Raw genomic sequence first — 11744 nt, forward strand, 5'->3', positions numbered from 1 at the left:
AGCCAAGCAGGGCTGCACTTACTCAGAGCCATCAATTTCCAAAGGCACAGCCTCTAAAACCACCTCGGGGCCCATGCTGGCCACGGCAGCGCCCACTGCGCGGTCCAGAGCTGCCATGTGGGGGGAGTAGGGGGAGAGGCGCAGGTCACACAGGGACTGGAGGCACTGGAGCAAAGAGACGCGGGTCAGACATTAAGACGGGCCTGCAGCACAGGCACCCATGGCTGAGGCTGGGCCAAAGTCTCCAAGAGGACGAGGTCGGGGGCGTGGGGTCAGGTTATGCTCTCGCCAGAGGTCACAGACCATTAACCAAATTCAACTCTTGGATGTGTTTGAGCCTTCCTCAATGCCCCAGGATTTAAAAAGAAATTCTGTATTTGTTAGTAAAGTGTAAAAATCAGGAGATTTCATATACAAATGCAGATTTCCGGTTTACCTTGAAAACCGGGAAGGTATGGGAAACGCAGACCCACGGTACAATTAGTATAAATTAGCAGGCACTGCGGAGCAGCTGTCCCTCGAGACCAGAGCTGCCTCCTCTGGTTCACTACAGCCCCTCAGAGCCCCTCTGCGAGCCTCATTCCTTGAGGACCTCTCACAGGAGCCAGGTGTTGCCAACCTAATCTAGCGGGGCCTGGGCCAGGCCGGCCCTACCCTCGGGGAAGGCCCCACGAGGCCGTGAGCTGCTCCGCCTGCTGGTGAGGGGTCTGTGCCCTGTCCTCAGGCTCCCACCTGCTCCTGGAGCTGGGGAGGATCTCCGGGTGATCCCTGAGCCTTAAATGGTTTACTCTGGGCTTTGGTAACCTCCCTGGGACCTAAGGCTGCTTAAAATACTATGCTCACCTGTTACAGAAAATTTAGAGAATTAAAAATTAAAAGATAATAGATAGGGGTGAGGGAGAATCACACTGGTTCCCTGTGAGTTTCAAAACCATCAACTCCAGCTAAGACTAGTGAGAAGGCATTAGGCGGTGGGGGGAGGGGTGGTTTTAGCCCTCTTCTCGTTCCTCCCACATTGGCCCAGTCGCCTTCCTGGGGACACAGTACTGGGCACCTGCAGTGGACCCTGGCAGTGGGGGAGTAAAGCGCAGAGGTAACGGAGACACGTGCCCCTCTAGCAGCCCCAGCCACCTCCTGCCCTGGCCCAGCCGCTGCCCCAGTCACCTTCCTCATCACGGGATGGGCCTGTCTCCCACACGCCTCAAAGAAGACACACAGCAGCTGTAGCACGGAGCTCCATGATGCGTGGAATCTGTATGTCAGGCCCTCCTCCACTGCCCTGCCAAGGGAGTGGGCAGTCAGGGCCGTGGAAGTCCATGGCCGGCACCAGGAACTACAGACCACGGCAAGGGTGAGGCCCCAGGAAAGGCCAAGGGGGAGAGCTAGTGTTTACCAAGTACCCCCCGTGCTAAGAGTTTCATTTATATAATCCTCACACTTCAAAAAACAGCTGTGAGCTAGGTTATTCGTTCCATCCTCAGATGGGGAAACTGAGGCTCAGAGGGACTAAGTAGCCCAGCAGTGTCACTCTTCTAGTGGCCAAACTGGGCCACCAAAGCCCATGTTGTCACTGTCCCATGCTTTCTCGGTCTGACCAGAGGTGGGAAGATGGGGTAGGTACAGGTGGACTGGGCAGAGGGAGGAAAGCCACAGCAGTGGGGAAGCCCGGCCGGCTGCTAGCCCCTTCCGGCCCAGGCACGCTGTGGTCAGCTCATCTCTTGAAGTCGAGCCCCAGAGGCTCTAGGCAAGAATGGCCAACAGGGGTTAGTGTGGGGAAAGGGGTGAGCTGGGGGTGGAGCAGCTCTATTCCTCAGTTTTCCAGAAACTTCATTCCAGGTGTATCCAGAAGAAACAGGCCTATGTCCTCATAAGGAACAGAACCCAAAGCATCACACCTTGGAGCTGAGCAGACAGACCCAGAGGAAACACCAAAGATCCTAGCCTCTTGGTGCTCTGAAGCTCCTCACTGGCGGCTGGAAGGGCCTGGGTGGCTGGAGGCCGGTCTGTGAATGGCTTCTCTTGTAGGCATGGAGGGCAGCACAGCACATGAGTAGAGTGGATTCTGCGGTCAGGCTGCCGCTTACTAGTTGAGTGACCTCAGCTTTCCCAGTCTGTAAAATGGGGTCAGCACCTATCTCCTAGAACTGTAAGGACTACCAGTAATTTCTGGTATTTATTGGAACTTAACTACGCACCAGGTACTGTTCTGAGAACTTCACATATATGACCTCATTCAATCCACACCTCCATTAGACTGATGTGGACCCTGAGGTGTTGAGAGGTGGAGGAACTAGCCCCAGATGACGGGTCCCCAAGTCCACACTCTTGAGCATGACACCATGGCACCTGGAGTGCGGCCAGTGCTCAAACCGACAGCAGCTGCTCTGGTAGTGTGCGCAAGGCCCACCACAGTGACAAGAGGAGTACCTGTCATCACAAGGAACTTTCTACAGGCACACCTTATTCCCTCCTCATACAGAGGCTGTGTTCTCACCTGAACATCTTGGCGACATACTGGGCAGGGCCTGAGGCCGAGGAGGTCACGGAGCCGATGTCAGCCATGTGGGGAGCGACACACTCCTTCAGGATCTCCTGCAAAAAGAGGCCACAGCTGTTTGGGCCCAAAAGAGCCCCCCAGTGCCACTCAGCCCTCCCAGGTGACTGCTTCCTGAAGCTTCTAGGAAGCTCACCCCCACCCTGAGAACTTCTTCCCCAGGACACAGCTGGAAGCCTGAGGTGAGCTCTGGGAGCTCTAAGGCTCTCTGCTTCCCTCGCTAAAGCTGGGCTGGGGCCTGAGGTACCTGAAGGCACTGGGTGGCAGCTGTCACCACCTGCGAGTGGGGGGAGAGGAGGCAGGTTGTCGCAGTTCCAAACAAGCGAGGGAGGTGGCCCAGTCCCAGGTCCCGATGCAGCCTGTCAACACAAAAGGCTTCTGTGGGGTCTGGCCGCTGAGCCTGCGTGTCCGGAGCCTGTGCTCCGCAACAGGAGAGGCCACAACAGTGAGAGGCCCGCGTAAAAAGAGTGACTGTTATGACGGAGACACAAAACAGAAACTGGGTTCGCAGGACTGAGGATCCCAGAGGAGGGGACCATTAACCCAGGTGGGGAGTAGGGTGGAGCCGCAGAAAGGGGATGATATCCTCTGAGAAGTAAACCAGCTGCACAGCCGGCAGCGGTAACAGGAATCAGGATGGCACTCGGGCCCCACCTCTCGGTGGGGAAGGTGCTCTCGGCCGCCTTGCTGCTCAGCTCCTCGGAGCTCTGGCAGGAAAGGCAGCAGCCCTGGCTAACACAGGCTGTGCTACCTGGCCCCGCCTTCACGAACACAAGAGCTGGTCTGCACACACTCAGTGCAGAACCCCCCCCCCCCCGAAAGCCGAACCCCCTACAGCTTCCGGCTCATGTCCCTCCCATCTGTACCGCAGTGCAGGGGGCCTGGCTGGAGGCCAAGGGACCGCCCTCCACCGCATCCCTACCTAACCAGGTTGATGTGGGCTTTCTCCATGACCTTCAGCCAGGCCAGCAGGGGTTGTAAGTCATTCTCGCTGGGGACGTAGTCGTACAAGGCCTAGGGGCGGGACAGGGGAGAAGCAGGTGACTGAACAAGTGCGTTCAGCAGCAGCCCAATGACACGACCCCTTCCCATCCCTAGGCAACAGCACGTCCCCGCGGCTGTCCTGTCCCAGGGCCTGCACACGGGCCCCTGCACTCACAGCCCCGTGGGCCTTCCTTTCCCTGCTCAATGAAGCCCTTCCGCTTCTGCTTCTATGGGAAAAAAGTCTCTAGGAGCAGTCAAAAATAACTTGGGTCACACAACCTTTGTGAACCTGACAAAAGCCAGAACCCTTCTCCGGAAAAATGTACGCGAGCATATACACACATTTTGCAATTTGGGGGGGGTTTGTGCCCCCTTCCCCAAATCCACCCAGAGATCCCTAACACTGAGAACCTTTGTTCAAGGTACCTGTTAATACCATGAGACCATGCTGAATGGTTTTTTAGGTTAACTACCACAAAGTCAAGAGTCAGGGCCCCCAGCTCCTGTGGACACTGATGTGGCTTTGGTGGCCAGTCTCCTGGCTGCCCGTCTACCTGACTCCTACACAGGGGCGGCCCAACCCGGCCCATCCAACCTCGCTCTGCAGACAAGTAACAGGGCCGCCCCCCAGCACAGCCATGTCCCCGTCCCCCCATCAGGCCTCACCGTGATGATCTGGGCGTTGAGCTCTGCTGGCAGGGTACCCGGGCTTGGCTTGGCATGGAAGAGGCTGTGAAAGGCCTGCATGGCACAGGCTGTCACCAGCTGGAGAGGACACGGAGGCTTAGTGGGGAACCCACCGCAAAGCCCACGGTGGCCCTGCGCTCCTCAATATCCCACTCCAGCCAGTGGGTTTGCGGGGACTTGGGCCCCCTGAACCTCAAACATGCCTCCTACACCTGGACACTCAGAGGACTGCTGCTTTATTAAGTCTTGGCAGCCACCAGGAAAAAAAATGATTTAAACAAGGACAATGGAGAAATGTGAACAAAATGTTTTTTTTAACATAATGGGCTTGGCTACAAATGGTTGGCATACTATAATTATAGCTGTATTTTCACGTTTTTATGTGTTCGCTTACCTAAAAAGAAAATGTCTGAAAGGATACACGGCAAGTTGTCTGTGTACTATTTATCTTAGGGAATGAGACTTGGAGGGAAAAAGAGACTTCTATTTTTTTACTTTATATACTTCAGAATTTTTTTTTCCTTTTAAACAATGATCATGTTATTTATATAATGAATGCTTTAAAATACATATGTGAACAAACAGTATAAGAGAATATATAGAGATTAACAGAATTGTGCTAGCATATCAAATGCAAGGGATCGTTTTTATGTATCTTTAAAGTTGTCATACTGACGTTATTAAGTAAGCAAAAAAAAAAAAAAAAGAGAGAGAGAGAAATAACCGTGTCTGTGGCTGGGGTAGAGCTCAAGGTAGGGGGAGGACTGATGCTTTACCAGCCCCGCCATGGTTCCACCCTCTCCCTCACCTCATCTCCCAACAGAAGATGCCCAGTCTATCCGACACCAGGGATGAGATGTTGTCCCTGGGTGTAGCTAAGAGCAGCGCGGGGGCCGGGAGACCCCGGCCCCTGCTTTTGGCCTGAACAGTGAGTTTCCCGAGTGCCAGCACCACAGGCCTGGGGTCTGAAGCTCTGCCCTCCCTCCTCCTCGGCGCATCCCCACGCGCCGGGGCCCGAGCTTACCACGTGGCTCAAAGTCATGACCCGGAGGAGAGTCTCACTGCAGCTCTTCACCAGGCCGTCCGGGAAGCAGGGCAGCAGGTCCCTCAGCAGGGTCAGCATGTGCAGCGTGGTGGTGGCCTCCTTGGAGCCTGGTGGACAGAGGGCAGCTGAGACTCCAGCCCACTCTCTGCAGCAGGCCCTGCCCCCCGCCGCCCACTCTCAAATGCGCTTCCCCACCTCCAGACTTCTCGATCTCCTGGATGCAGAACTTGGCAGTGGACATGGCAGCAGGGTGATGGGCAGGGGCCTTTTCACCAAACATGAATTCACTGCCCTTGAGGACGGAGCACACTCCATGCTGGGCAGCCTTCCGGATCTGAGGGGCAAGGAAGGGGGACAGGGCCGGGTCAGTGTTCAACCAGCAGTGTGTGTGGTTCTCATGACCACCAGTAGTGAGCACTGATCGCACACCTCCTACAGGGCCAAGGACACGCCTGGGGCTGCGTGTGTGTGGACCCCTGGGCTGCCGAGTAAGACAGACCTCGCTTTCCATTCCTGCTCTTCTGCTAACTCACCAACTGGCCTTGAGCAAACCAGACCACTTAGTCTCTGAGCTTCAGTGTCTCACCTTCACAACACGGATTCCTTCATTCATGCAATCGTCCAGCAATATACAGTGTCCACCAGTTCAGCAGTGAACCAACAACTCATTGGGAGGTAGGAAATAAAGAAACGTACACCAGAAGGCAAAAGTACTTTGCAGACAATAAAACAGGGGCTGTTACTTTTTATACGGCGATCAGGAAAGTGTCACTTCAGTGACATGACGTTTCAGCAGAGACCTGAAGCAAGTGAGGGAACCACTGGAGGGATACACAGGGAAGGAGGCATGAGCCTGCCTGGGATCAGAGCACTTAGCACAGGGAGTGACTCTTACGACTGTTACACGTTTCCCGCCCTAAATTTCAGGAGGAAGCAGAGTGGCCAAGCACAACTTACTGGGCACCTACTACAAGCCACGACCTGCAGCAGGCCTGTGGGGAGCACCAGAGTGTCACCATGACCTTGCAGCCAAGTTGTTATTATCATCCCTATTTTACAGCTTGGAAACCAAGACTCAGAGAGGTTAAGTAACTTGCCCAAGGTCACAGCACAACCAGTGAGTCCAGTATTCAACTCAGGTCTGTGTGACTCAAAGCCCCCCTCCAGCCCACTCTCCTGCCACTGTAACTAAACACGTCACTGAGCAATGAGGCAGCAGAGACTCAAATGGGCCTGACTGTGACCCTCCCTCCTGTAGGAGGAGCTAGCAGATAGGGCTTCAGGCAGGAGGAGAACCTCCGGACAAGAGCCCAGCACTCAGGGCGACCTCCCCAGTCCACTCAGCAGGCCAGGCCCAGCCCGGTTACTAGAGTGGCTGCCCCCTCCCACGTCCTGGTGCCCCACGGCCTCACCTTGGGCTTGGGGTGCACAGTGAAGCTCAGCAGCCCATGGTACACCTGCAGGGTCACAGGGTAGCTCCAGGCCTCCAGGTCCTGCTTCCGCAGAAGGGTGGCCAGGCAGGAGAGGACCTTCAGAGGAGAGGTAGTCTCTCAGCTCCACCTGCTTCACCCAGGTGGGAAAGAGCCCGGCTTCTCACCAACTCCAGAAAATGCCAAAGGGCTTTCTGAGGGTCCACAGAGTTCCTATACCCCTCCCAGGGAGTGTCCAAGCTGTAGCCAAATCAGATGGGCTCTGGAAGATGGCAGGGGGACACCTAGACCCAAACACTGACCCATCGGAGGGCAGAGGTGGAGCCACTGCTGGCCTGGGCTGACATGATATCCATGAAGGCTTTGGAGGTATCAGAGAACTTCTTAATGAGCACAGGGCTGGGCACGCTACAGGGAGAGAAGAAAGAAGGTCAGAAGACTAGAGGGGCCTCTGAGAGCAGCTGGTCTGGAGGAGAAGGTGGACAGAGCGGGGCAGCGCTGGCCCAGTCACTCCGCGAGCCCACCCTTTCTGACACCCAGTTCAGTGCGTTTCCATGGCACCTGAGCTCCCTGCCTGCCCCACCTTCTCCACAACCCGCTCTCCACTACCCACCAGATGGGCACTTATAAACTCCCCCAAGTCCTCTCCCCACCTGCCCCCTGGCTGCAGATGCCCAGACATCGTGGCTCAACGCTCCACCCTGTCCCTCCTGCCCGACTTGCTGCACAGGGCTGCCCCTGCCCAGGCCCCAGCACTCACACTCTGTCCTGTAACATCCCAGGCCACCCTGGAGCCTGAGCCAGTAGAATGCCACCTGATACTTCGCATCTTTTTGTTCCTTTTAATAATTCCCTGGTCCTCTTCCTCCCTTCCACCCTCACTCCCTTCTTCCCCCTATAAGGAGCCAGGACTCACCGCTTCAGGACGAGGTTCAGCAGGTAAGCAACAGCGGCCAGAGACTCCGTGGACTCCACCGCTTCCATTGTTGTCATCTGAGGCCAGACCATGGGGTGTGAATGGGAAATGTGTCACGCTGGGCAGATGGGGTATGGGGGCACCGTGTGCCCAGCAGGACGGTTATGACCAAGAACGCTGGTGTCAGAGGTTCAAATCCCAGCTCCACCACTGTGACTTTGGACTAGCAACTTAACTTTTCTGTGACTCGGTTTCCTCATTTGTAAAATAGGGATCATAAGCCGTTGTGAGGTTTAACTGAATTAATATACATCAGACATTTAGAACACTGCCTGACACATTATGAAAACCATATAGTGCTATCTGCTTCGTTAGTCTAGGGCAGAGGTTAGAAGGCTTTTTCTGTGAAGAGCCGGATAATAAATACTTCAGACTTCGCAGGCCACACATGGTCTCTGCCGCGTATTCTTCTTTGTGTATTTTAACTATCTTGTAAAAATGTAAAAACCATTCCCAGGCCTAGGGCTATACAAAAACAGGCCACGAGTCAGATTATGCCCATGGGCTATATAGATTGCTGGCCCCTGTTCCACAGCAGTGGTTCTCACACTTTTACACCCTTAAAAAGTACTGAGGATTTCCCCAAAGAAATTTGGTTTACAAAAGTTATATCTATTGACATTTATCATATTAAAAATTAAAACTGAGAATTTTTTAAAACACACAAATATGCAAGCACAATTCCATGAGCTGTCAAAATGTCATCAGACATCACGTAGCTTCTGGAAAACTCCAGGGTACGGTCATGAGAATAGGAGTGAAAAAGGTAAATGATGGTTTAGCGTTATTATGGAAATAATTTTGACTTAACCAACCCCCAAAAGGGTCTTGGGAACCCCCAGACTACACTTTGAAAACAATTTTACTAGAGAATCCCCTGGGTGTAACTCAGTTTCATGGATTAGGAGAAAAAAATAAATGATTTTGTTTTACAAGAATAATGTAGCAAATCCCACCAGGCTTACCAAGCCACCTGAGAATAACTGAAGCGCTTTCACCTGTTTAAGGTTGTCCTTCTCTACCCCCGCGTGCAGGGGCCCCTGCCTTCTCCTTATAGCCTGAATAACATGCTACTCCGAAAGCCCGCCCACCTGCAAGTCACACCCACTCACCAGGGCAGCAAAGTACTCAGTCTCTGTCTCCTTCCCACCCTGGGAGCGTATCACCTCGGTGACAGCAGCCAAGACAGCACAGATCTGCACATGAGGGAGAAGGTACCTATGACATCTATTTCCGATCAAACCCCACCGCAGGGTGGCCTCTTCTCCTTCCTCCTTCACAAATTATTCTCCTGATAAAGCCCAGAGCAGACAAGATGAGCAGCAGCCAGAGCAGAGCCAGGGGAACACACACGGGGCCCAGCAACAGGAAAACTCACACATCTGCCCAAAACCCACCTCTAAGGCTCTACCCCTTATATATGGAAATACCTGCACAAATGTGTAAACATTCAAGCACAAGTGTTCACTGCCGCAACCAACTGGAACAATACAGCAGCCGTCAACAAGGGGTTAATAATGTACTCACTGTGTAATAATGACAAATTCAAACACTATGTGACTATTGAAAATAATGGTGAACAACTACGTAGATTAACTCAGAAACACTGATCAGTGGCGAAAAAAGTTGTAGAATAGTATATATAAAATATAATGGCATTTCAGTAAACCTAAACAAAATGTGGGTAAAAAAGTCTACAACGGTAATTTGACAAGAGGCCACTGAGCACCTGAGATGTGGCTAGTGTGACTGAGGAACTGCATCTTAAAAGTTTTTAATTATTTATATTTAAAAACAAATACTTTATCCAGTTATTGGGAAACAGATTTAGAACTACTTGGGTATATGAATCTACTGTAAGTTTTATGAACTTTAAATACAAATCAAGTATTGCCAATGAAGATTTAGCCTCCAAATGGAGGTGTCAGACTAGACTTTGAAGACTTAGTACGATAAAAATAATGCAAAAACACCTCACTTTTAAAAATATTGATTATAAGTTGAAACAACAATATTTTGGGTATACCAGGTTAAATGAGATATATAAAATTAAGGTTAATTTCACTTGCATCTTTTTTACTTTTATTTAACATAGCTACTAGAAAATTTTAAATTATGTATGTGCCTCACATTACATTTCGACAGCTTTGGTCTAGAAAAGTACTGTTACTATTAACAGTAACTACCACAAAGGAGTTAAGCTGGGAGAACAACTTTCATATTTTATTCTACTCACCTCACTTTGTTATCATTTATAGTTTTGACATTTTTTCATTTAAATAATGAAAATATATGTATATATAATTTATAAACTAAAAAAGGTAAATAACATTTAGGTCTTGTTAGATAAAACATTTTTTAACCACTGTTATTCAGTATTAATTTACTCAACAAATGTTTCCTGAAAACATTCTATCAATATATAAAAAGGCCTGTCTTAAGTATAGTTGAAGAGATAAATGTTTGCAAAAAATGTTTTGGACATTTGAAAACTGTCAGGAAAATACCCTGAGGGACTTTACACTTGAGCCAGGAAGATGTTCTTAGAAAAAGCAGAAAGTGGAACCTGCCCTAGGAGGGGTAATAAGCAGCAGACACAAAGGGTAGGAGGGGAGACACATCATCCAGAGATTCCACCTGTTGTCACCGGAGAGCAGTCAGCTGGCCTCCCCTCACTAGCCTCTGGCTGTCCTGAGAGTCCCCCCTACCTCTTTGTGGGCAGCCGAGCTGGACTCCCAGAAGCGCTGCACTTTGCTGAAGGTGACGTTTGTGCAGTCGGAGAGGCCGCTCAGGAAGGTGCCCGAAGACTTCTCGGTGAGAGCTGGCGCCACCTCTTCCTCTTCCATGGCAGTCTCAGGGGCTTCGCTTTTACCCAGACGCAGGGATCCTGACTGCAGCTCATTATGCAACTTTACCGCATCAACTGTCAAGTCGCTCTTTCCTGAGAACCGGAGGCAAAGGGTAAGGCCCCCAACTCTTACCCGAACCTAAGAGAACAAGAACTACCCCTAGGAAACAAACAGGCGGAGTCCAGGCCCCCAACCAGAGAGGCTAAATTCTGAACGCGGTCTGCCTCAGCAGTCCACTGTACACCTAGAACTTAATCAGATTCAGAAAGGGAACCCTCCAGGTAAAAGTTTCGCCGGTGGGAGTCGGGTGGGGGCTGCAGTGAGGGGCCTGGGAAAGAGATGAGGGTGAAAGCGCTTTGTAAAGCGCCACCACGGTTAACTACAGGCGTGAGTACTGACTGATACTCGTGGTGCCCTAGCCTAGCCAAGTCATCTCCCTCCTGTGGAGTCAGTTTCTGCATCTCTTAAGTGGGGAGGGTGGACCTTTACAACAGGCTCCAGATCGGACATTTTAGGAGACGAAAGGTCCGATGCTTGGGCCCCACAGCCTGCAGAGAGGCTGAAATCCATTGAGACCCAGGCCCGCCCAGAACACCGCCGCAGGCGGCCCTTGGGTCGCGACCCTGCTACCTGAGGGCCGGCTGAAGAAGCGGCTGCGGGCGGCCTGGCGGTGGCGGGAGATGGCCGGGTTGCTGTCGCTGCTGTGGCCTTTCTTCCAGCGTTTCAACTTGGCCGAGACCCCGGAGGGCAACTTCCCCGAACGACCCATGTCTACTAAGCCGGGGGTGAGTTTAAAGGACCGGGTTCCAAGGGCCTAGTAGCACACGCAGGACCCACGTGGGTTCCCAGCCCGCTCCACTTCCTCTTCCTCTGGCGTAACTTCCGTATTCACGTCCGTTACCATGGCAAAAGAGTCAACATCCGGTTCACGTATTCTCCAGGCTCCGATCTGGGCGGGGCTCCGAGGAGATCAGTTCCTAGGAAAGAAGTGCCGGTGTTAGGGAGTCGCTGGGGCTCTTATTCCAGGGCTAGGGTTCTTGGCCACAGGAGTGTCTTTTTTTTTTTTTAAACATCTTTATTGGAGTATAATTACTTTACAATGGTGTGTTAGTTTCTGCTTTATAATAAAGTGAATCAGCTATACATATACGTATATCCCCCATATCTCCTCCCTCTTGCGTCTCCCTCCTACCCTTCTTATCCCACCCAGGAGTGAGTC

General features: G+C 52.0%; 1 protein-coding gene across 2 annotated transcripts in view; it reads right to left on the reverse strand.

Moving 5' to 3' along the window:
* Positions 1 to 11396, reverse strand: part of RRP12 (ribosomal RNA processing 12 homolog) — a 30150-nt gene extending 18754 nt beyond the window's left edge. Inside the window, exons 1-14 of one of the 2 annotated variants that reach the window (XM_022569189.3) lie at positions 11156 to 11396; positions 10385 to 10617; positions 8789 to 8872; positions 7617 to 7693; positions 7003 to 7108; positions 6683 to 6799; positions 5466 to 5604; positions 5250 to 5377; positions 4205 to 4303; positions 3477 to 3568; positions 2802 to 2913; positions 2495 to 2592; positions 1165 to 1279; positions 23 to 165 (exon numbers count right to left, since the gene is read on the reverse strand). In XM_022569189.3, the coding sequence (XP_022424897.2) occupies positions 23 to 165; positions 1165 to 1279; positions 2495 to 2592; positions 2802 to 2913; positions 3477 to 3568; positions 4205 to 4303; positions 5250 to 5377; positions 5466 to 5604; positions 6683 to 6799; positions 7003 to 7108; positions 7617 to 7693; positions 8789 to 8872; positions 10385 to 10617; positions 11156 to 11294 (1682 nt within the window). In that variant the 5' untranslated portion in view covers positions 11295 to 11396. The remainder of the gene's footprint in view (positions 1 to 22; positions 166 to 1164; positions 1280 to 2494; positions 2593 to 2801; positions 2914 to 3476; positions 3569 to 4204; positions 4304 to 5249; positions 5378 to 5465; positions 5605 to 6682; positions 6800 to 7002; positions 7109 to 7616; positions 7694 to 8788; positions 8873 to 10384; positions 10618 to 11155) is intronic. The other variant, XM_022569192.3, reaches the window with a different exon arrangement.
* Positions 11397 to 11744: the final 348 nt, after the last annotated feature.

This window comes from Delphinapterus leucas, chromosome 16 (assembly GCF_059928025.1).
Source record: "Delphinapterus leucas isolate spDelLeu-1000000601 "Yukka" chromosome 16, BTC_Dleu_Yukka2, whole genome shotgun sequence".
Lineage (NCBI taxonomy): Eukaryota > Metazoa > Chordata > Mammalia > Artiodactyla > Monodontidae > Delphinapterus > Delphinapterus leucas.